At 47.6% G+C, this 25563-nt stretch overlaps 1 protein-coding gene across 6 annotated transcripts in view, besides 1 other annotated feature; it reads left to right on the forward strand.

Annotated features, from left to right (window-relative positions):
* The window catches only part of Pakap (paralemmin A kinase anchor protein), a 462510-nt gene that overhangs the window by 402559 nt on the left and 34388 nt on the right, over positions 1 to 25563 (forward strand). For 4 of the 6 annotated variants that reach the window (NM_001384157.1, NM_001384150.1, NM_001304544.1 and 1 more), the window contains one exon: positions 17529 to 20004. In NM_001384157.1, coding sequence (NP_001371086.1) covers positions 17529 to 20004 — 2476 coding nt within the window. Of the gene's footprint in view, positions 1 to 8214; positions 8274 to 17528; positions 20005 to 25563 lie in introns of those variants that run through there. The other 2 variants (NM_001035532.2, NM_009649.3) reach the window with 1 other exon arrangement.
* Positions 8528 to 10734: an enhancer, noted in NCBI's record as "VISTA enhancer mm261". NCBI's record gives its function as "enhancer in: blood vessels[5/8]" and the evidence as "EXISTENCE:transgenic organism evidence [ECO:0001131][PMID:17130149]".

Consider the following 25563-nt stretch of genomic DNA (forward strand, 5'->3'; position numbering starts at 1 on the left):
ACTTGGAATACTGGCTGCTTCATTCAGCTTTGTCATGCAGTCTTCTCCTCTGCTGAGATAGCCTGCAGTGGTAGCTGTGTGAGGAAGCCCTATTTCTCACGTATTTCTTTGCCCTTTCTGCACAATGACCAGGAGTCAACTCATGCTTGAGGGCCTCATTTTGAGGGCCTGACGTTTCCTAGTCATGAGTGGTTTATGTCATCCTTGAGGCGGCCTTATAAGGTCAGCGTGTTCATTTGCTATTCCTGCACTAACAAGCTACCCCCAATTACAGTGACTTACAGCAATGCCAGGGCAATCGCTGCTAGCCTAGGAGGTAGGAAGCAGGCAGCTGGGCTGCTCCTGTAGGCTCTGAGGAAGAATCTGTTCCCTGCGTCCTGCCTAACGGCTACTGTGGCTGATTACTCTCCGCTTGTAGATGCAGAGTCCACTGTCGCACAGAGTCCTCCTCTGTGTATCGCTATGTCATCTCTTCTTACAAAGGTGCCTGTCTTTGCAGTGAGAGCCACGTTCACCCAGTATGACCTCATAGTAGCACAGTATATAGGCAGAGACCCTGTTTCCATATAAGGTAATGATCTGACATTCTAGTTGAATATGAATTTGGGGAAACATGGTTCAACTCACAACCAAAATTCTAAAATTAAAAAAAAAGGTGTGTGTGTGAGAGAGAGAGAGAGAGAGAGAGAGTTCATTCCATGGTGAGTACTCAGGTGAGTACTCAGAGGTCAGAGGACAAATTAGTTCTCTTCTTCCACCCTGGATTCCAGGGATCAAGCTCAGCTCTTCAGGCTCGTGAGATAAGCTACCTCCCTAGCCCTAAACAGTAGTCTTCAGCCCATTTAAAAGAAGAGGACTCCTAAAATAAAGGAGCATGTCCATTGTGCAGCCTCACATCATCCATCAGTGGGTGATACCAGAGGTTCAGACGATGCCCTTCTCTCCTGAAGGCTTGCGTCCTTCCCACTGTATCATCTTGCCTTAAAACATGCTAGACCCATAGTGAGGTGGTCAGCAGCAAGTGTCCCCAGATCAAAGGGACACCCAGATCAAAGTGGGTGAATGGGACCAAGCAGATGTTGCACCAGCTAGCACAGTAGTACAAAGCTAGCTTCTGGTCCTCAGAAATGACCGTTTCCACAGTTAGTTTGACTATCTGGCTCTTAGCTACAGGGCTCTGATGTAGTGACCCCACAGCCAGGCAGGAGAAATGGCCTAGAAACAGAGAAGGAAGACTGGAGAGGCTGGCTCAGCAGTTACGAGCACCGGCTGCTCTTTCAGAGGACCCAGGTTCAATTCCCAGCACCCACATGGCAGCTCACAACTGTCTGTAACTCCAGTTCCAGGGAACCTGACACCCTCACATGGATGTACATGCAGGCAAAACATTAATGTACATAAATCATTTTAAAAAATACCAATAAAATTAAGAAAAACAAAGCAGACAGGGTCAGGCTCTCCTGTCTAGAAGGCAATGGGAAAGGTCAAGGGCTGTGTCCATGGCTCCCTGCTGGTCCTGCCCCTCTGCCTCTGGTTGTCATGCAGGCTCTGCCTTCCTTCTGCCATAGGGATTCCTTCCTGCCATTGAGAGCCATAAGGTCACTGTTGGAAGGAGGTGGACATCCCTCTGTGGCCCCGCAGAGTTGGCTGCCTGAACCTCAGAGAGTGTAGTGTGTCAGAGATGGTCTACATGTACTCTGGGGAGAAGAGCTGTGGACCAGAGACAAGATTCTAGGTGCTCCCCCTAACTTGGAATTGCAACTACAACCGGAGTCAGGTTTGAAGTCAAGAACGTGTATCTTATTTAAATTATAAATGTATCCTGGTAACCAGGCTCAGACGGAGCATTGGTAGAAGGTATGGCACCTTTGCTTACAGAAGCCTAGATTTAACAAGTCCAAGGTATTATTATTTTTTTTAAGTTCACTTGAAGCTTTGATGTATTTTACAAAAAAACAGAGAGTTGAGTCCAAATCAATGAATTTGGTCCTGTGTGTGTGTGTGTGTGTGTGTGTGTGTGTGTGTGTGTGTGTGTAGTATGTGTGTGTGTGTGTGTGTGTATGTGTGTGTGTGTGTGTGTGTGTGTGTGTGTGGTGGGTGAGGAAGTTACTAGATTGATATACCCGTGGAGGGAGTGGGGAGCCATTTTTGTTTTGAGACAGAGTCTCCATCCTCCAGCCTCAACTTCCCGAGTGCCAGGATCACCGTGGCAGCTAAAGGCTCTCATTTAGAATACTATATTCTCCAAATCTTTATTTGGCTGTTCAGACCTTGGGAAACACGTCAATGGGGGTTTCCTAAGACATTGTCTGTGACATAGTTCATAAAATTAAGTTCTGTGACTTTTGACTCCCCCCTCCCGGGGAAGAATTCAGTTACTCACAGAGCATTGCACAACTTTTTCTGGGAAAGAGCAGCTCCTGGAAGGGAAATGTCTACGGACAGCCCCAGTTGCTTATCTTCCATGAAGAAGGGAGATTATACTGTCAGGCAGCTGTGGAGAGGGGACAGTCTGCTCCTACGATGGGACAGACTCAGGGATTTACTGGACAGAAGGCCACGCTGGGATAGCATTGGTTCATCCTGAGTCATGGCTTCCCTGTGGGATAAGTGAATCATGACACAGAGATCAAGGGGATAGGGAAATGGCTCATTGAAGAAGAAGGCTGTTACTCAAGCATGAGGACCTGAGTTCTAAGTCATATCACCCCTGAAGCAGCAGTGTAGTTACTCAGACTTGTATCCCCAGTGCTCTGTGTGTGTATGGTGGGGTGTGGGTAGGCAGGCAGGGGGATAGAGACTAGAACATCTTCAGGCTCGCTGGCCATTTAGTTAGAGGAATATGAGAATATAGTCGAATGAGATAGGGCAGGACACTCAAGGCCCCCCTGGCTCTGTGCATGCTTTTGCATTCCCCCTACCTTCACACACACACACACACACACACACACACACACACACACACACACACACACACACATACACACACACATGCATGCATGAACACACATAGCACACACAAATGGTAAACGAAGTCAGGTGTGTAGCCCGTGAGTACATTGCCGGCATTTGCAGGTGGAGGCAGGAGAATTATGAGTTCAGACTCACTGCAGATGCCGTCTGATCATCTCCTCCCTGCCTCCCAAGTGTCCAAGTTACAGATGTGTGCCACAGGGTCTGGCTCTGTCTACATTTTAATGTACTTAATCCTTCTTTCAGAAGGTAATACATATACACATGAAACATCAGGAGGCGCTGTGAAGCGTGGAGCAAAGAGGCTTACTTGGGTCTCCATTTCCAAAACCGTTGCATCAGGAAAAGTGTGTGTGTGTGTACAATTAGATTCTATACAGTAAGGCCCTGGTGCCTGGTACCCATTATAAATAGAAGGAGTGGAATAAAATCCTCCCACCAGAGTGATAATGTTCTGCCAAGGGGTGTGGCTAAGATGGAGCTCAACTTTCTTCTAGGGACTCAACTTCTTTCTTGATAAAAGTGTCTCCAACCCGTTTCAGAGGCTGTAGTCACCAGCTCTCTCTCCCTTCCTATGTGACCTCACCTCTGCCCCTATCCATGCTGACACTCACAGCTGAGCAGTGAGATTTGTGCATTTACCCATTGTCCCTCATTTTACAGACCAGACAACGTGGACTCTCAGAGAGGAGGATAGCAACAGGCCTAGGTAGGGCTCCATGGCAGCTTGTTGCCTGTATTACTGAAGCTTTGAAGATGTTCCTCTTGCCTCTTCTTTGGTACCTCTGGGTCGTTCCTGTGTCTACCTCCCTCCTGCACTGTTGCCTGCAGAGGCAGATCTCCTTTGAATGGGTTGGACTGTAAACTCTAGCCAAAGCTCTGTTATTGACTAGCTGTATGTCTCTGTGGCGTGTTGGCCGCGATGGGCTGGATTTTCCTCTCTCTAGAGGATAAGAATCTCTATCTAATGAAAGATTAGATAACAGGCGTCTAAGGGAATATAGTACCCACCTGGCATAAATGCTTATGCTAACGGATGCTTGCTCGGTGGTGACGTTATGTGCTGTTTTCAAAATAAACTGCTGGGTCTTCAAAGTTTTCACTTTGCTTCTCAACTGCAATGGTTGACAACTTGATGCATCTAGAATCACCCAGGAGGCAAACCTCTCGGGACATCTGTGGGGGTTTATAGATTGGGTTTGAGGTACAAAACAGCTTACCCTCAATGTGGGTGGCACAAATCCCTGGGCTGAGGTCCTAGACGGTGGGGTGGGGGTGGGGGAGCAAGCTGAGGACCAGCCCTCTGCTCTGACTGTGGACCCAGCATGAGCAGGGCATTCCTGCCACCCTGACTTTTCCACCGTCACGGGTAGTACTCTGGAACCCCAAGGCAGGATCCTCCGCCCCCCCCCCCCATTTCTTTAGCTTTCAAAGAAAGTAATGAATTCACCAGTCAAGCAGGACCAAGCTTCACAATGGCTTCTCTTTTCCCTGTGCAAAGTTACATGAAGAATTAAAGTGGCAGTAAGAAAGGTTTTTAAACTCAGAAGATGTCCCCACCTCCAGGCTCAGAGCCTGTGCTGGAGCTGACTGGAGGACAAGCAGTTGTGAGTGGGTATCTGCTAGACTTCTGACCATTTCTGTGTGAACTGTCACCAATGGGTCATCTCAGGCTATATTTCTAAAACCTAAACCCAGCTAGCCCATTTCATTTCTCACTTCATCTCTGAGGATAGAACCATTTCATAACCGTGGGGTTGCCACTGGGTTGTTTTTTCTAAGCTCTGCCCTCTCTTTGCAGCTGGGCAGTGTGTGTGCATAGACGTGTGTGTGTGTGTGTGTGTGTGTGTGTGTGTGTGTGTGTGTGTGTGTGTGTGTGTTCATGAGCATGCATGCATGTGCATTGCTTTAATGGAGCTGCACCAACAAGCTAAGCAACCCAGTGTATACTTTCATAGTTGTAGAGGTCAGAGTGCAAGCAGGGTGTCCTTCTGTTTGGTTCTTTCCAAGGGTTCAGGGAAGCCTCATTTTCTGGCCCATCTTCCTGGCTGATGAAGGGGTTATTGTTCCTTTGTGACACTGCACACCTCTTTGTCTGAATTTCCTCTATTCTCCCTCGGTTGGGACCCACCCTTATGACCTCACTTAAACTCTGTGGAAGACTCCTATTGTTATTGTTATTACTGCTAATGTTATTTGTAATGGCTCAAGTCCTAAGCCAGGCTTCTGGGTATTAGGTGACTATGAACCTGTGGGGAGGACAGAACTTAAGCCTGTGAGAGTGCATGCTTGCATGCTTGTATATATGGACAAATGCGCATTTAGTGAGCCACTGCATCCAATGGACTCCACGTCATAAGCATACCTATTACATGGAAAATAGTCTCCCACTGATACAATGGGGCGGATGTGGTGAGATAGTGGGTCCCAGATAGCATCCTTGCCTCACAGTGGTTTGGAAGTCCTCCTCGTCCCTCATTCTTTGTTTTCTTTCCTCTTGCCCAGGCTGCCCCCGGGGTTCCTGGGCTCAGGGAATCCTCCTGCTTCAGCCTCCTGAGTGTCTGGAACCCCATGACCAGTATTGGTCCCTCATGCTTAAGCAGACCAGTGACGTTCCTCAGTGTGAGTCTCCTATCTCATCTTACATAAGACTGCTAAGTGGCGTCTGAAGTGCCTTTCAGCTACACAGCAGAACATTCCAGTTATTCCGAAGGCTCCAAGAGTTCCCCCCGGAGCTCTGGTATCACTAAGCGGGGCTTTAGGAAATTCCTTGGTATGTCCAAGTGTAGAAATGTCATTTAGATGTCATAAATATTTGTCAAAGGAAGCCTCCCTGACACTTTGTGCCCAGGAGGGTCCTGAGAGGTCCCTGGGGAACCCTGCTTGCAATCCATTGGGCTATTTATTCTGTCACCAGAACAGATTGCTCTCAGACTGACCCCAGATCAGCTGGCCTCTCGGGACGTGTAATATCCTTCATGTCCCTTTCCCTGCCCAGTTTACTGTAAACCTGATGTTCTTTGTCTCTCTCACTAAAGAAAATGAGTTCATCACGGTGTGGTGTTGACTTGACCCAGGATTCTGACTCACTTTCCAGGCAGCCAGAGCTTTAGCTAGGCCCTGAATTTTTTTTTTTTTCCAGGTCATCCTGAAGTTCCAGGGAATGAGATGTGTAGGACCTGGAAGCAGGGTTTGGAGCCAGTGGGTGTCCTCAGAGAGTGGGCACTGCTCCAGGATACTTACGTGGTTCTAGAATCTGATTCTGACAGAACAAGCCAGGGAACCAGATGCATTTGGGTCAGGCACCTCTACCCAAAGCAAATATTGCTCTTTTCTTGGTCAGCTATGGAGTGGTTGTTAGGTCTCAAACCTAGGACAGATGGCTAGCTGGGGTGTGCCTATTAACATATCAAAGCTGACTCTGGCTGCCAGGTGGTCTCAGCATCCCTGAGTCCCTACCTGTTACAGGGTCCTTCTGCTTGGTATACCCTACCTCCTCCCCTGAACTCTCCAGCCCCAGCTCTTCTGGCACCTATTTAACTCAGCCATTTTGGCTACACCACTCTCTTGGCCTCCTGCTCTCTTGGTTTCTGGTTCTTCTCTTGGTTTTCTGGCTTTCCCACTCTTCACTCCCCACTTAGCCCTCTCCTCTCATGGCCCAGCTCAGTCTGCCGGCAAGGTCCAGCTGGACTCTTCTAGATGTCTCTGCCTCTCTTATATCCATATCTTATATCTCGTGTATCTATAATAAAAACCTAAACCTCTTAGGAGCAGTCATGTCTTCTATCTATCTATCTATCTATCTATCTATCTATCTATCTATCTATCTACCTACCTACCTATCTGTCTATCTGTCATTTTTATTCAGTGGTGAGGCCACTTCACCCAGGATTCTGTAAACTATCATATACCCAGTTAAAATGCATTGTACTAATACCAGCTACGTGGGAGGCTGAGGCAGGAGAATCACAAGTTCAAGACCAGCATAGTCTGCAGAGCGAGCTCAGTCAGTTTTGAGTAATTTAGTGAGGTGCTGTAACAAATTTTAAAATAACAGTCACAATAATGGAAGGGTTAAGGAGGAACTCCTGGGTAGAACACTTGCCTAGCACGTGCAAGGCCCTGGGTCCTATTCTTAGCACCACAAAATCAAATGAATCAGTAAGTAATTATATAGAAACCTTTAAACATAGAAAGTGCTTGTGGGATAGCATGGAACGTTAGAAGTTGACTATCACATTGCATACTGGTTGGTTTTTGTTAACTTGACACCAAACTTAGGTTCCTGTCTTGAGTTCTTGCTCTGACTTTTCTTAGAGACGGAATTTGTTTTTGTTTTTTGTTTTTAAGGATTTATTTATTTATTTTATGTGAGTGCACTGTCACTCCCCTCAGACACACCAGAAGAGGGTGTTGGGTCCCATTACAGATTGTGAGCCAACATGTGGTTGCTGGGAATTGAACTCAGGACCTCTGGAATAGCAGTCGGTGCTCTTAACCACTGGGCCACCTCTCCAGTCCAGAGATGGAGTTTTGAGTTGTAATAAACCCTTCCCTCCCCAAGTTGTTTTTTTTTGTTTGTTTGGTTGGTTGGTTGGCTGGGTTTTTTTGGTCATAGTATTTTATTGCAGCACTAGACACCCTAACCAGGACACATTCATTGCATATACATACACTGTCTGGGCTCAGCTACATTAAATATTCATTTCTGTTACCTCTTTTTTTCTTTGAGTTTTGCTATACAGATGTCCCATGTTTAGCTTTAGGTGGCACATATCTTTAACTTCAACCTGAGGGAGGAGAGGCAGGGGGATTTCACTGATTCGAAACCACTTTTGTCTATATAGTGGACCAGCCAGGATTACCCAGTGAGATCTTGTGTAAAAGAATAAAAAAGGCAGTCATTTGTTTAGAATCCTTGAGGTTTTTACAGACTCAGTAGCGAGCGCCAGCCCATATCTGAGTTTTAAAGAAGCCCCAATAACAGGTCACATCGGCACCTACAAGGCTCTTGCTCTTTCCCTGCCTAGCCCTGGAGCCTGACCAAGGCCGCTAGCATTGCCTCAGGCAGGAAAGCAACTGCCCTCCCATCCTGGGCCGACTAGGGAGGGGCCAGGCTCCTCTGAAGGGGACTAAAGTCCTTCTTGGTGTGAATGGCCTTTTAGGGAACAGAGGGAGGGCCCGCGGTGACATCACAGTCTCCAGTCCCGAGACTCCTAAGGAATTTGTCCCGGCTGAGCCAGTGTGAGCACTGGAATCTGTCTAGAGAAAGAGGCGATTCTGACTGCGGACTCCCGGAGGTGCGTGCACTGGGCTTTTGCTCTGGGTAGGGTAAGACACATCTGATGACCAGTTGGTCTCATGGTCCTTTGCTTTCTGTTCTGAAAGGAGAAAGTTCTCTCAAGGCCAGAGCCTCCTCTGAGGAGGGAGTCAGGGTCTGGATTTATTGCAGAGAGTTGGAGGCCTCTCCTGTTGCGTGGTGGGCAGCTGAGCACTTACTACGGCTCTCTTTTTTTTTTTTTCTTACTGTGAATCTTGTCAAGCTCCCAGCCTTGGTGCTAAGAGGCAGAGGAAATACTGCAGATACAGACCGAAGCTGCGTGTGTGACAGAAAATGCCTTAAAGACACTGTCTGAGTCTGTGAGAATTTGCATGTCCCTTTTGCACTTCAGAAAGCTGCCTAGGCGGGACCCAGGGACTCTGGTAACTTGTTCTCTAGTTGTCTTGTATCTGTTCAAAGAGCTCCCTGATGAATTCTACAGTGGGCTAACGGTTTCCATGGTGTGGAGCTCACGGCATTCAATAGGCGACTTGGGGCTTTGTTCCTGGATGTGCCGTGGCATGTCAGGATACCCTCCTCAGGCTCATCTCTGTGCACAGAAAGTTAGACTTCCCTACTCCGGGCACAGTTTTCTTTTCTCTGAGTTCCACTGTAGTCTCAACTTTTCTTCCTGTCATCATGACCCTAGGCTAGGCAGGAACCCAGAGTTCGGAACTACCTAAGAGCAAGAGAGCTGCAGCGAAGTTGGGAAGAACTTAAATTAGGTTTGTTTGTGCCTGCTGAATTTATTCCTCAGAAAGTCCTTTTGCTTTACTCCAGGGTATGGGGACTTCCTTCCAAGCAGCCTTAGTGAGAAGGCTCGAGAGAACCTTATTCTCTCATTCATGGGAATCTTGAGCTAACAGCCAGTCTCGGGTGTTCCTCTAGGGAACCTCCAAAGGTTCTCAGAAAGAAGGGACCCTTAGCTCAGCAAGGAAGTGCACACCTATCACCCAAGCACATATAAGCTGAGGCCAGATAGCAGGTTAGAGGCTGGACTGAGCTAGACAGAGTGAGACCCTGTCTCCAAAGAAGAGAGGGGAGAAAAAGAAAGAAATAGCAGCTTTTTAAGCAAGGGACTCAGCCAAGCAACAACTTCTTTCCTTCCTTTCGGCCCTGCCCACTCCTCCTCACTCGACACACACACACACACACACACACACACACACACACACACACACACACACACACACACTGTCTCCAGTTTCTTTCAGAGAAAGCCCCAGCTGTAAATGTGTTAAACATCACCTTAACATTTTCCAGATGTCAGATATGCAGCGCGGCAAAGTGAGCCTGGTCTTCCAGCCTGGCTAGAAGTGGAAGGGTCGGTCGTTATTAACAGGAAAAGCTTGTGGTCCAGAAACTCCCTTACCCTAAAAGTTCTTCATTCGAATGTGAGCCAAGACACAGGTGACTTTGTTCCCTGTCCACGCCTTCTAGAAGTGTTTTTATCCAGTCTTAGAGCCCCCCTTGAGGCACGCACCAAACCTACTATGCTCTGCTCAGGCCAAGCCCACCGAAGCTCTCAGGGGGAAAAAAAAAAGTTTGGGACTATTCAATGGGGCTGGAACTCCTTGCCACCAAAGGGTTGGAGTTTCATGTTAAGAACCGAGCCCCACCCCGCCCCAGGTCACTCTAAGCAGTGATGGTTTCCTGGCAAGATGTCTCAGGGAGGACAGAAGCTCAGGCATTGTTAGTATCAGCCCCTTTCAGGGGTCAAAGCCATGACTTGAGCTTTCCTGGTCTATATTTAGCCTGCAGCTGCCTGAGAAAGGTTTGGGGTCTGTAGTCTGGCTGCCTGCCTTCCTTCAGCTGGGAGCTGGAAGAGCTGACCTCCGTCAGGAGTGGTTTGTCTCGGTTTCCCACAGTCAACACTAGGACCGGCCGGAAGCCTCTCTGCAGGGAGGTGGAAGAGGAAAGGCCATTCAGGCCTGGAATGCGGCCCCTCTGCTGTACTTCCCTGAAGTAGAATTAACAAAGAAAGCCAGTATTTCTGTTCTGTGCCTTCGAGGGAGGGTGAACTGGGCTGCCCAGTCCTAGCGTAAACTGTACTCTACCATCTGCAAACACACTGGGGCGCAGGAGCTGCAAGCTACCTGCTCGGGACCTTGCAGGGGCTCAGCTTTCTTTATGAACTCTTTGAGGCCAGCATCATTGCCCTTAGAAGGCTGTGCAAAGCTTCCTGGGGTTGCTAAGGTCTCATTACCATTGCCTTGGGCCTCTTGTTCTTATCATGTGATTGGGGACCCCATCTCCCTGAAGCTATCAGATCCCTTTTTGGGAGAGTTGGCCATCCTCCTTCAGAGCTGTGGGGACAACAAGCCTCAAGCAAAGATATGTCACCCTGGGGGAGTCTCAGGCTTGACTTCTGGAATGGCAGCAGTTTAATGAGATAATACTTAAGCTCTTCAGCTGCTGTCCCCATCAGACCCCACTGTTTTCCTCTGTGTAGACAGTCTCTCAAAGGTCTGTCTGCCTCCTCTAGGGCTGGTGATGCCGCTGGTAAGGGGTCCTAGGCCACAGCAATAGCCAGGTTGTGTCAGCCTGAATTGACATTTTGTGGTGGAGGCACCTGAGTTCAGAAAGTTAAAAAGAGTCCAGAAACAACCATCCTAGAGGGTAGCCACGCATGGCCTGAAGAGCCAGTTCTTTGCTATGTAGCAACTGTGCCCTGCTTACTAAACATGTGACTTATGCAAGCCAGGGAGGGCTAAGAAAAGGGACAGCGATGTCCTTTGATTTCCCAGCTATGAGGAAGTTTTATTCTCTAACCATGCCTCTGATCCTAGGCCAGCAGTGAGTGCATATTTTTGATGGAACTTAAAAATAACTGGATTAAAGGATCAGGTCACCTATTACCTGGGGAAAAGCATTTCTAATTTAACTATAGTAGCTGCAACAGGAAGTAATCTGGGTTATTCAGAACTGAGAAACCTGGCCATGCAGCCCACACCTGGCTTGATCAATTTGGGTCATGCTGCACTGAGGCTAGGAGCATGGGAGGTGATGGCGGGCCAGACACTTATCAAGAGGGGACGTAAATACCTGTGGGCAGTAAGAAAATGGTGTCATCATGAACAGAGCAGACATGTGAAGTGTTGGAATTTAAACAACTACTCCTTAAAAAAAATGACGTACTCTTTTCATTTTATGTGTATTTGTGTATTGCATGTTTTGTGTGTGTGTGTGTGTGTAGTAGCCCTTGCAGCCAGAAGAGGGTGTTGTATCCCCTGAAACTGGACTTCTAGATGTCTGTGAGCTGGAGACCCAACTAGGTCCTCTCTGTAAAAATGACAATGTTCTCAACTGCCTAGCTGTCTTTCCAGCCCTTCTTTTTTTAGTATTTAATTTTTTACTCATGTGTATATGGAGAAGGTCTTGTGCATGGGAGTACAGATGTCCCAGGAGCCCAGAAGAGGGTGTTGGTTTCTCTGGAGCTGGGGTTACAAGTAGTTATGAGCCTCTTGGCATAGGTGCAAGGAACTCAACTCAAGTTCTCTGAAAGAGCAGTATACACTCTTACCAATGAGCCATTTTTCCAACCCCTCCTCCTTCTCTGGAGAGGTTTATTTCGGCCCGGGCTTTGAAAGGATCTCGTCTATCTTGATGGCAGGATCGACTTTATTATTTACAGCATCCTGGGTCTGAAGTTGCCCGATTATTTCTGGGCATATGACGCAGAGTAAAGGGCTAGAAAAATGGCTCAGAGGTTAAGAGCACTTGTTGCTCTTGCAGAGGACCTGGGCTTGGTACCCAGAGCCTATATGGGAGTTCACAACCATCCCTGAGTCCATTGCTAGGGCACCCAAGGCTTTTTTTTTTTTTTTTTTTAAAGCTTTTCCAGCACTTCATGTACATAGAGCACATATATACTGAAGGCAAACACTCATACACATAAAATAAATACATCTTCCTCCTCCTCTTCTTCCTTTTCCTTCCCTTCTCCTCCTCCTCCTTTTCCTCCTCCTCCTCCTCCTCCTCCTCCTCCTCTTCCTCCTCCTCCTCCTCCTCCTCAGAAGCAGAGCACAAAGAAAGATGAGTGTGGATGCCCATCTGGCTTTTCGTCATTTTTAACAGAATCATCAATTTTTCTTGTCCTTGTTGTGAAGCACATCTTTCTGGTGTGACCTGATGAGGAAAGATACTTCTAGTTCTTCTGGTATTGATTGGTGTGCTCAGCTGCAGGCCCAGACAGAAAGAGCGTGCTGCCATCCACTGGTCCAGCTGGTCTAGGGTCAGCTACCATCTTTTATGGGAACTAGGCAGGCTTCTAGAATCGTTTGTGTGCCGTTGACTGTGGTATGGGTAGGAGTTGTGGTTATCTTATCCTTAGGAAGCTGTCAGCAGGGGCAGAGACTCTAGTTTAGAGCCCAAAGTGCAGACGCCCAGACTGCAGTGTTGCATCTCCATCTGGAGGGCCCAGCACACAGTGCTCCGCAGCAGAAGCAGCAGAAGCAGCAGAAGCTACCTCTCCAGGGAGTCTGCCTTCGCCCCAGTCTGGATAAGGAAGGAAGACACTGACTTAAGGCTAAAGTATGAGTCTAATTTGACCGAAGGAGGTTCAAGTTAGCAAGGATCAAGGGCAAAGGAAGACACTCTCTCAGCCTGCCATCCGTTCTTCATGACCTTTCCCATGTTGTTCTGGAAGCTTCCTGTCATATTTTGGAAGAAGACCTTCTGACACATTGCGATACAATGAAGAGCGGTGACATTTATGACTAGCCAGTTGTGATCTTAGGGGAAAAGTCTCCTCTGTTTCTCTAAGCCTCTTAATTCCAAAGTCATGAAATAGTAAAATCTGTCTTTCCTCCAACCTCTAACAGAGAGGCCTTGGTCTTCCGGGTGTCAGCTGAGAGCTCACATGGGGATAGCTGAGGCTCGTCAGGACCAAAGGCTGATGCGAATTCAGTGGGATGTGGCACTGAGTGTGCCCACAGAACGGGCACTGAGTGTGCCCCTAGCACAGACAGACTTGCTGTAGTGCCTGGTTTGTGCCGACATTTCCACGGCTATGTAAGTACTGAGGACTGGTGGGCTGCATCTCATACGAGTGATCCTTGCACAGCTTTTCTGTGTACCAGGCACCCACCGGGAGCTTTCTGTGTGCTGTATTCTGCCACAGAGCTACCTCCCCAGCAAATCTAAATCTAGTGCATCTTTAGGATTTGGCCTTTCTGAAAATAATAATGATAATAATAATTCTGTTATTTTTGTTTTGAGACAGATGTGGTAATGAGTGTCCTCGAACTCACTACGTAGGCCATGCTAGCTCCAAACTCACCAAGATCCACCTGCCTCTGCTCACAAATGCTGAGTATTAATTTTGTTTTTATTAATTATGTATATTTAAGTGTGTGGATATGTGCATGTGAGTGTAGGTGCCGATGGTGGCAGGAAGAGGGCATCAGGTCCCCTAGAGATAGACTCACAGGGCATTGTGAGCCACCTCACTTGGGTGCTGGGGCCTGGACTAGGGGTCTCAAGAGCAGTAAGTGCCCCTAACTGCTGAGCCATCGCTCCAGCACCTAGAATTTGATTTTTAAGGGCATTTTATAAAATTCTTCTTCTGGCTTTAGCAACAAATAACATTCCCAACTGTGTTTAGCTTCACACTAAAATAAACATAAAAGGCTCTGAGGTGGGAAAGGGTAGGGAGAATAGAAGTACTTTTGATGTGACATTTCTGGATTGGTCACTTTAGCCACTTTTGCTCTGAAAATACTGATCCAGTGCCATTCTCTTCTCAAGAAAGTCTCCCACAAGAAAGCTGTTAATATTGGTTAGTTGCACTTTGGTGCAAATTTGCTTAAAAATATACTTTTTTTTTACACTTATACATTAACCGTTTTGCAATTTTCATAATGCATTTTAAATTTCCTTGCATAGGAAGGATTTTGTTACCACATTAAACAGTCTATGTTCTCTGAACCCAGTGTTGGAAAATAAACTTTTAGTTCTCAGACCTCAAAGAATAGCAACCCTGAGATTCTGCAAACTGGAACCAAGCTGGGGCTCACCCTCCTCATGAAAGAGTTACAGGTGTAGGCTCCAGTCCACAGGTGTAGGCTCCAGTCCACAGGTGTAGGCTGCAGTCCACAGGTGTAGGCTGCAGTCCACAGATATAGGCTCCAGTCCACAGGTGTAGGCTGCAGTCCACAGGTGGAGGTTCCAGTCCACAGGTGAAGGCTGCAGTCCACAGGTGGAGGCCCCAGTCCACAGGTGGAGGCTGCAGTCCACAGGTGTAGGCTCCAGTCCACAGGTGTAGGGTCCAGTCCACAGGTGTAGGGTCCAGTCCACAGGTGGAGGCTCCAGTCCACAGGTGTAGGTTGCAGTCCACAGGTGGAGGCTCCATGCACAGATGGAGTTTCCACCCACTTCACCTATTTCTAGCATTCATTATGCTAATAGAAAAGCCACTAATTTCACTAATGGAAGCCCATTTCTCATTTTAATTACGCCAATTAGCAAAGCTTCTGGAGTCTGGAGGGGTTAAAGGAAGCTGGAAGTAGCTATCCTTGGAGTCCCAGTAGACTACTCCTAAAGTTTCCCTCCTCCTGTCTGTCCAGATGGCTGTCTGCCTCTGGAATGCAATTTAAATGTGTTTCAGAAGCAAACAGCAGCATTATAGTACATTGCCTTTGCCCAAGAATTCCAGAGTAAATTGCAGACATCCTCACCAGCTGCTGGCTATTCTGGGAAGCCAGTGGGAGGGCAGGTATTATGTACCATGGTATTAAGACTCTACCTGGGGGGGTTGTGTTGGCAGGCTAAAAATCACCCACAAGCCCTTTGCTTGTTTTGTTTTCTTTTTTCGTTTGTTTTGTTTTTGTTTTTTTGTTTTGAGACAGGGTTTCTCTGTATAGCCCTGACTGTCCTGGAACTCACTTTGTAGACCAGGCTGGCCTTGAACTCAGATATCCACCTGCCTCTGTCTGAGTGCTGGGACTAAAGTCGTGCGCCACCACGCCTGGCAACCACAAGCCCTTTGCATCCTACTTTTTCTTTGACTCCAGAAAACATCACTTGGTGGTTTCTCCCATCTCTTCATTATGTTAGAGGAGATCAGTACTGAAAGGAATTTCCAGTCAATGTCATGAGCGCATTTGATCTGAATCTGGATTTCGGTTCACCTTATCTGACACCCGGAGAAAATTCTGGTTCTTCACTTATCTTCAAAGGGAGCAGTAGGCCTTGGCTGGTTTAAACAAGACATCATTTAATGATGTCAAGCCCAGACTCCTGCGACCCAGATTCCTTAGCCCTTTCCCCTTAACCCGCTGGAGTTTCTGGTGGCTTTGATTTTATCAGGCCTGGGGTGTGAAGGTTTATTCCTCCCGCTGAGAGCCAAGCCCGCAGTTTGCTTTTGTTACAACAGTTTCCTTACGTTCTGCTGCTGGGCTCTGAATGGTTAATGCAGCTTTCTTGTCTCTTGAGCTTTTCTCCCAGATCCTCCGCCAAGGAGGTAGAATTAAACATCAGAAAGAAATCTCTTAGCTAGGCTAGGCGGCCCGCCCCTTGAGTCCCAGCACTTGGGAGGCAGAGGCAGTTGGATCTCTGAGTTTGAGGCCAGCTGGGTCTACAGAGTTCCAGGCCAGACAGGGCTACATAGAAAAATACTATCTTGAAAAAGAAAAAAAAAATCTCTTGAGTTTGTGGAAAGAAGAAGGTGGGACTGTGTGTACTGCCTGTAACTCAGAGGAAGGGAAATTCTTTGCTGTTTATGCCCAATCTAGTATGCAGTTTGGGGGAGTAGGAGGGGTAGTGATCTTTTCAAACTATGCTGACAGCTATATAAGCTTAGATTTGTTTTCCTAGACAGAATCTCTCCATGTAGCCCTGGCTGTGCTGGAACTCACTCTGTAGACCAAGCTGGCCTGGAACTCAGAAATCCGCCTGCTTCTGCCTCCCAAGTGCTGGGATTAAAGGCGTGCGCCACCACTGCCCGGCCCCATTTTCTTATTAACCACAGATTGTGAAAACATTTTAGAAACTGGAGAGGCTGTGCAGTTGGCCACTAGCTCTTCAGAGCACCAGGTAGTTCCTTAGCATTGTGTTACGCCATTATGGAGAACTGAACTGTGCAGTTTAGTGGCCTTAGTTATGGTGTTGGTAATGTATATAGTCAAGTATAGCATGTCAGCGGGGACCTGTAGCTTGTGAGCAGCCAGTAAGGGATCTACCAGTACATATTATGAATTGTTGCTAACGTTTCTTGTCTTCAGAATGGTTGCATTACATTTGGCCAAGAATCATATGTCTTTAAGAAGAAAAATAGTTCTGCAGAAAGACCTTTGTATACTTGTGGGTGCCTAGAAATAGTCTCATCAGAAGCCTGTGATAATCTGTAGTGGCTGCATATTAACTATGTAATGTCATTTACTTTAGTTTTCACTTCTTTTACATTTGTATTTTGCACATGTGTGTGTGTGTATGCGCTGGCACGAATGCATGCATGCATGTTTGTACATGCATACCTCACTGTGTATGTGGAGGTCAGAGGACAAGCCATGAAAGTTAGTTCTCTCTTTCCACTATGTGAATGCCATGCATACCTCTGTCCTCAGGCTTGATGGTGGGGTCCTTTTACAGATGGTTGTAAGCTACCATGTGGTTGCTAGTATTTGAACTCAGGACCTCTGGAAGAGCAGTCAGTGCTCTTAACTGCTGAGCCATCTCTCCAGCCCCCCCCCCCCATGCAACTCTTTTTTTTTTTTTAAAGATTTATTTATTTATTATATGTAAGTACACTGTAGCTGTCTTCAGACACTCCAGAAGAGGGCGTCAGATCTTGTTACAGATGGTTGTGAGCCACCATGTGGTTGCTGGGATTTGAACTCCGGACCTTCGGAAGAGCAGTCGGGTGCTCTTACCCACTGAGCCATCTCACCAGCCCACCATGCAACTCTTATAAGGACAACATTTAATTGGGGTCGGCTTACAAGTCAGAGGTTCCGTCCATTATTATAAAGGCAGGAGCATGGCAGCATCCAGGCAGGCCTGGTGCAGGAGGAGCTGACGGTTCTACATCTTCATCTGAAGGCTGCTCGTGGAAAACTGGCTTCCAGGCAGCTGGGATGAGGGTCTTAAAGCCCACGCCCACAGTGACACACCTACTCCAACCTGAGGCCATACCTCCAAATAGTGCAACTCCCTGGGCCAAGCATATTCAAACCATGACAGGATCTATATTCAGAATGTGCATTTAACCTTTATTTGTGTTTTTTCTTTATTCTAGAAGCCTCCCCAGCTTTCTGAGGATGCTAACCAGCTGAGAAGCAAGCAAGACAACTGTGGTGACAGTCGCCTGGAGCCTGCCGCCAGCTCTCTCTCCCCAGATCACAAAAACATGGAAATTGGGGTGTCCGTGGCAGAATGTAAAAGTGTACCTGGAGTCACCTCTACCCCCCATTCCAAGGACCACTCCTCCCCTTTCTATTCGCCCTCACACAATGGCCTCCTCGCTGATCACCACGAGTCTTTAGACAACGATGTCGCCAGAGAGATCCAGTACCTAGATGAAGTGCTGGAGGCCAACTGCTGTGATTCCTCTGTGGATGGAACTTACAACGGAATCTCCTCCCCAGAGCCTGGTGCAGCCATACTGGTAAGCAGCTTAGGCTCGCCTGCCCACTCAGTCACCGAGGCAGAACCCACTGAGAAAGCATCCGGTAGGCAGGTGCCTCCTCACATCGAGCTCAGTAGAAGCCCCTCCGACAGAATGGCTGAAGGAGAAAGAGCCAATGGACACTCCACTGACCAGCCCCAAGACCTGCTGGGGAACAGCCTGCAGGCACCTGCCAGCCCCAGTTCCTCTACCAGCTCCCACTGCTCCTCCCGAGATGGGGAGTTCACACTCACCACACTGAAGAAGGAGGCCAAGTTTGAGCTGCGTGCCTTCCACGAGGACAAGAAGCCCTCCAAGCTCTTTGAGGAGGACGAGCGCGAGAAGGAGCAGTTCTGCGTCCGGAAAGTGAGGCCCTCCGAGGAGATGATAGAGCTGGAGAAAGAGCGGAGGGAGCTCATCCGGAGTCAGGCTGTGAAGAAGAATCCTGGCATCGCCGCCAAGTGGTGGAATCCTCCCCAGGAGAAAACTATTGAGGAGCAGCTGGACGAGGAACATCTGGAGTCGCACAGAAAGTACAAGGAGCGCAAAGAGAAAAGGGCCCAGCAGGAGCAGCTACAGTTGCAACAGCAGCAGCAGCAACAGCTGCAACAGCAACAGCTACAACAACAACAGCTGCAACAGCAACAGCTGCAACAACAGCTGCAACAGCAGCAGCTGTCCACGTCCCAGCCCTGCACAGCCCCAGCTGCTCACAAACACCTAGATGGCATTGAACACACAAAGGAGGATGTGGTCACTGAGCAGATTGACTTCTCGGCTGCACGCAAGCAGTTCCAGCTGATGGAGAATTCCAGGCAGACACTGGCCAAGGGCCAGAGCACACCAAGGCTGTTCTCTATCAAGCCTTACTACAAACCTCTTGGATCCATCCATTCGGACAAGCCACCGACCATCTTGAGACCAGCTACTGTCGGGGGAACTCTGGAAGACGGCGGCACACAGGCAGCCAAGGAGCAGAAAGCTCCCTGTGTATCTGAGAGCCAGTCTGCAGGAGCCGGTCCAGCTAACGCTGCCACTCAGGGAAAGGAAGGGCCATACAGTGAGCCTTCGAAACGCGGGCCCTTATCTAAACTGTGGGCAGAGGATGGAGAGTTCACAAGTGCCCGGGCCGTCCTAACTGTAGTCAAAGATGAAGATCATGGGATTTTGGACCAATTTTCAAGATCGGTCAATGTATCTTTGACTCAGGAGGAGCTGGACTCAGGGTTAGATGAGTTGTCAGTGAGGTCACAGGATACCACTGTCCTGGAGACTCTGTCCAATGACTTCAGCATGGACAACATAAGTGACAGTGGAGCTTCTAACGAGACACCCAGTGCCCTTCAGGAAAACTCGCTGGCTGATTTCTCTCTGCCTCAGACCCCCCAAACAGACAACCCCTCCGAGGGCCGAGAAGGGGTCTCTAAGTCATTCAGTGACCATGGTTTCTATTCTCCTTCCTCCACATTGGGAGATTCTCCGTCCGTTGATGACCCCTTGGAATATCAGGCTGGGCTCCTGGTGCAGAATGCCATTCAACAAGCCATAGCCGAGCAGGTGGATAAGGCTGAGGCGCACACCAGCAAGGAAGGATCAGAACAGCAGGAGCCTGAAGCAACGGTAGAGGAAGCTGGAAGCCAGACACCTGGCTCTGAGAAGCCCCAGGGCATGTTTGCACCACCTCAGGTGTCCTCTCCTGTTCAAGAGAAAAGGGATATATTACCAAAGAACCTCCCTGCGGAGGACAGGGCACTCAGGGAAAAGGGGCCCTCCCAGCCACCCACGGCTGCGCAGCCCAGCGGTCCAGTCAACATGGAAGAGACCAGGCCTGAAGGAGGGTACTTCAGCAAGTATTCAGAGGCAGCTGAGCTGAGAAGCACAGCCTCCCTCCTGGCGACTCAAGAGTCTGATGTCATGGTTGGGCCCTTCAAACTGAGGTCAAGGAAGCAGCGGACTTTGTCCATGATCGAAGAAGAGATCCGGGCAGCCCAGGAAAGGGAGGAGGAGCTAAAGCGGCAGAGACAAGTGAGGCAAAGCACCCCAAGCCCCAGGGCCAAGAACGCCCCATCGCTGCCTTCTAGGACCACCTGCTACAAGACTGCTCCAGGTGAGTAGCAGCTACATCCTGCATCCAGGTGTCTGGGAAAGTGACTCCGTTCACGGTTCCATGCGGAGCCTCCGCTATGCTTTTGGCAAGAGGAGTTCGACAGCAGAGGTGTTAGGGTGTCGTCTGGGTCATGGTTGCTGTTCTCAGTGGATATGAGGGCTCCTTGCCTCTCAGTCAGCCTTGTCTTGATTTATTTATTGTACAAGCTTCCTCCCTTCACCCCTCGGAGGGCTGCATCTTGGCCAAGTGAGGCACAGACCTTGGCAGAGTGGGGCTGTTGTGCTTTCTGTGTCTTCAGATCAGTAACTGGACCTTCAAAAGCTATAGTTAAATTAAACCCATCAAATTTGGGGGATGTGTTGTGTTCTACTAACCCCTTTCAGGGTGCCGGCTTTCTTCCTAGCCGGGATGGTCTTAACTCAGGGTTGCAGGCTGCAGATACTCTGTCCATTTTCCTTTCAGTTGGGTTTGACTTCCTTTATGTGATCACAAACCAGTTACACTCATGTGATGATAGACCATCTTTATGGTTGGGATCCCTTGAGATAACTACCCGGTGCAATCATCGCCATCTTGGATTCTAAGTCTGCTCTGTGATGTTCGCACCATGAGACTGCCTAGCAGTGCCTTCCTCAGATGTTATCTTAGAATGTTTCCCCAACCTCAGCCTATACATGTGTCTGCTCTGGACATTTCCATTCATTCTTGTCCATTTCGAAAAGTGAAGCTACTACAGGCAGAAGGGCCATATTGAATCTCCTTCTATTGTCTGGGCAGCCCCTTTCTTGAATTGTGGGTATAGACGGCAATGCCGTGAATGCCACTGTGGCTAACAGTGTGACCAGAAGCTTTTGTTTCCCGTGTGGATATGATAGCACCTGGGGCTCTGTTCATCTTGTCTCAGAGATGAGCTCCTCAGAGTGGGCTCAGAACTGGGCCATGCATTGTATTGTTCACACCGAGATAAGTGCGGGCTTTAGAAGAAAGCATTGTAGGTAGAACATTGGATATCATCCTGAAACCCAAGTGTGGGATCATGTGTTTTACTGTAGACTCGTGGGGAAGCTGATCCTTCATCAAAGATAATTTAAGAAGCATTACCGTAAAGGGTAACCATCACTGTTTAACTTGGTTCATTTACATATTAATCCCTTCATGTTGACCCTTGACCTCCATCAAATCTACAATGGCACAGACTCATTCTTTATTATTAACTTTTAAGATTCGAGATAATCGCAAGCCTAAAGAAAAGCTCTCGAGGACAGTGTGTTTCTATTCTAGACTGCTTGAGAATCACTGGGCACCGTGATGCTCTACTGCCTGAGTTTTATAACACACCCCTCACATTGGGTCTTTGGGATGCTTTTGTGTGATTACATCTCACTTTTGCTAGGGGAAAGCACAGCCAAATTGATGCTGCGTCCTCACAGTGTCTAAGCAAGTAGCACGTGGTATTAGCTCGTTCTGGGATAGACAGATCTTAGTTTTGACCATTCAATATCAACTTCCGATCACTTGATTAAGGAGTGTTTGAAAGGCTTCTCACAGAGAAGCTACATTTTCCTTTTGAAATGAATACATATTTTGTTTAGACACACCTGACTCTGGACTCTTTATCCCACTCCTTATCAGACTGGAAGTCTAGGATTTCTTTATATCAATATGGTCTCATGGAATCCCATTACATTCAATAACTAGTTTTCATTCGTCTTGTTATTTTTATCCTCATTTTATTTAGTCATGGTATGAAAATCCCTTCCAGATCTCTTTTGTGTCTTTTTGAGAAGCAGTTCTTTCAGCATTTCCCTCTGCTTTGTTATTGCATGGTGTTCTATTTTAGCTCGTACTTATCAGTCTTATCTCCAAAGAGCAAAGAGCGGTTATTCTCTTACAGTGGAATGGGATGTATACATCAAGATCAGCATGTGCGTCAATGTTGGATTGTCCACTAAGGCAGGCTTAACGAACATATTTGGAGATTAAGCATATCTACATTTATGTCTATCTTATCTATGTTTTTCTATCTATCTATCTATCTATCTATCTATCTATCTATCTATCTATCTATCTATCTATCTATCTATCTATGAAATCAAGAGTTCATGCAGAGATCTTTTCCAAAAGTTAGTGGCATGGGAGTGGTGAAAGGAGAGGGAGACTGTGAGTGTCCATGTCATGGTGTGGACTTGGAGGTCAGCAGACACCTTTTAGGAATCAGTTCTCACCTTCCATCTTGTTGAGCAGGCTCTTGTCTCTGCACCTGTGCTGTGTAGCCCAGGCTAGCCAATCTTCAGACTTCTCTGTAATTCTCCCATCTCTGCCTCCAGTCTCTCACTGTGGGGGTGCTGGGAATACAGATGTGCACCAACCATCTAGCTTTTCCCTGAGGTTCTTGGGAGTCAAGCTCAGACTGTCAGGGGTGCATGGTAAGCAATTCTACTCAGTCGGGGATCTTTTAATTCTGCTTTAATAGACTTATTCACATTTGTCATAAAAATTTCTTCCCTGGGGAGACAATTTTCACCCCATCTTTATAAACTCCCAAAGTCAAACCAAAGTATATTTTTTCCAAAGGTCATCCTAGGGGACCATTGAGCTTATTGAACTTATTTATAGAGCACTGGTAAAGGATTGCTTACAGGAGTGTATTGACCCCAAAGCTTTAAGTCTTTACCTAGCTTGGATGATGGCTTCCCCGTAGCTGCATAAATGTAGCTTCCCCCATTGGTTAACCTTCCCTAGTCTATGTGTTCTAGAGACCCCTGAGACCTGGAGGCTGTGTGCAGAATTACATAGATTGTGGCTGGGAGGGGCAAGAGAGAGTACTGGGAATCTCGGGTAAGGGTCCAGGGACCCTCCCCCATCTGCGCTTCCTATGAGGGAACAGACATGCTGGTGATGGTCTTATGTAAGCAGGTGCAGCTTGTCTGATGCAGATGGCGGCAGTTTTGCTCAGAGGCCAGTGTTCTAGGAAACGCTCCTGCCCTTTCCATATTTGCAGCTTACTCCTTGATATCCTCAGTGTGGTATTTGTTTGGCCCTTCTACCCACACCATTTAACCAAGCTCCTATTTTCTTCATTAAATTATGAACCAGTATTCATTTCTAGATGATCGCCTCCCCTTCCTGCATTCCATTTACCTCTGTCACTGCTGTCCCTTGTCCACCTTGCTCTGACTCCACAGTCCTCCATAGGCCACTGCGTTCTCCTCCCAGGCCCTCTGCTGGCATCATGGTTTTTAGCCCCAGCTAATGACTCTTGGACCGAGCTGTTCAGGAAGGAAAGGGAAGGGTGGGCTGTGGAGGAGGAAGAGCTCGGAGACTTCCTCGATGGGTTTTTAATGCCTTCGGGTCACAGGCCAGAGCCAGCTAAGTGCTTAAGGCAAGAAAACTATCAGGGAAAGTTTTCTCCAGTGGTTAGCCACAAGAACTTGGCTTTCCCCAACAAGTCTTACTGGTCCAGTTCTCCTTGGAATTGTTTTGGCTGGAGCTGGTTTGGCACGGAGATGGAGGTTAAGCATCCTGTCCTGGAGAAAAGTCTTTGTACCATGTGATTGCAGCCCCAGCTTGGGAGCTACTGCACAGGCCAGTGATGGTGCTCCCCAGAAGTTGGAAGCCTAACTGATGGAGAAACATTCTGTGAGCTTCTTGGCTCCTGCTTGCATGGAAGCCATGGTTTGCCTGCGTCAACTGCATTACTTCATTGTGGAACCTTCTGGAAGTCCATGTAGCTGATGGGCAAATTGGACTATTTGATTCACTATGACAAAATACTTGGGGCTGAGTCATTTATAAACAATAGAAATTATTGAAATTTCTCGGAGTTGTAGAGATTGGGATGTCCAAGATTAAGGTCCCAGCAAGGACCCATATCCTAGATTATAGAGGGAACCCCTTCTTGATGTACTCATGTGGTGGGAAGGCAACTAAATAGATCCCTGTGTCTTCTTTCATAATGACATTAATACTATCCATGTTGCCTCTGACCCCATGGTCTGATCACCTTCCCAAAGTCCCCCCTAATAGCATACAATCGTAACTACATTTCAATGTATCTGTGAGGTTCCCGGAACACCAGACCATAGCAGGGGGTATTTCGAATTCTCCACTCAGTCTCTTAATGGAATCCGTCCCCATATTGCTCCAGCTTTACTTCTGCCATGTAAACAATTGTTAGGTGTAAGGAGATGCTGCTGCCTAGTCTGGTTCCCCCAGCTGGTGTGCCTGTCAGGCTTCCTGCCTCCCCTACAAGGATTGAATTTACTGTACAAGATGCCCGAGTGCCAGGGTTGGCTCACTGACCTCCAGTTACCCGGTCCCAGCGACCTTAGAACCTAACCTCCCACTTTAGGAATGTGAATCTCCCTCCCTGTGTCTTAGTCACACTGTGCTCGTTTTCATCCTTGTAAGAAGACATTAACTGCTTGATGCTTCTCTAATCACAGCATTCAGGAGGCAAGAGGCAGGCAGATCCAGTTCGAGACCAGCCTGGTTCACATAGTGAGTTTCAGGATAGCCAAGGCTATGCTATGTGTAGAGAGATATTGTCTTGAAAAACCAAACCAAACCAAACCAAACCAAACCAAACCAAACCAAATCACCACCACCACCCCCCCCAAAAAAAAAGAAGAAAGAAAGAAAGAAAGAAAGAAAGAAAGAAAGAAAGAAAGAAAGAGAAATAATCTGAGTTTATGTTCTGTCCTGGTTTTCTTATTACGTTGAACACAGTCATAGTCATAGTGTGATGTGGACAGACTCCACTCCTTCGTATTTACATTCAGAATATGTAGAAAAGATACAATGTGGGGTGTCCTAGGATCGCAGCATGGAGAGAGGAACCAAAATTAAAGTGAATACAAATTCAGGCTTCTTTCTTTCCGAGCCTGGAAACCTCTGGAGTGTTGCTTGGCCAGCCGGCCTCTTACTTAGTTTGCGATCCCGGAGGAAGTTTGACACATTACTCCGGCAATTTGTGGGTTGGAACTTCTGGCTCCAACATGGGTCTCATGAATGAAATATTGCTAGGGTTTCCTCTGCACCGCTTCATGTTTCCTGCCAGAAGTGACTCAGTAGGTTTTGTGTGATTCAGATCAGATTAATGATATTAGGTGATGAAAGATAATGTCTGAGCTCCTTATCTAGTAGAAATCATGCTGGCCACATGCTGGATCCTAAACAGTAAGCAGACAAAGTCTGCTGAGAGCGAGGGTGCTGTGACCTAAAAACCCCCATTCCCTGGATATTGAAAAGACATTTGGATGGTGTTCCTCACTCCCTCCTTTTACAAGAGTGGGGTGAAGGCCCATAATTCCTGCCTGGGGGGCTGAGGGAGGGGGTGTTCGAAGCCCGTCTAGGCTAGAGTTAGCTGGGAGCCAGTTTAGGCAACTTGACAAGATTCTTTCTCAAAATAAAATAAGAGGGAAAGAGCTGGAAGAGTTCAACAGTAGAGCACTAGCCTAGCATGCGCAAGTGGGTTCAATCCCTAGTGTTTCAAAAAGGAGAGAAAGAAAGGGGGAAAAGAAGTCCCTTGACAGATTTATGAGCCGAATTAATGGGAAA

Source organism: Mus musculus, chromosome 4 (assembly GCF_000001635.26).
Source record: "Mus musculus strain C57BL/6J chromosome 4, GRCm38.p6 C57BL/6J".
Taxonomy (NCBI): domain Eukaryota; kingdom Metazoa; phylum Chordata; class Mammalia; order Rodentia; family Muridae; genus Mus; species Mus musculus.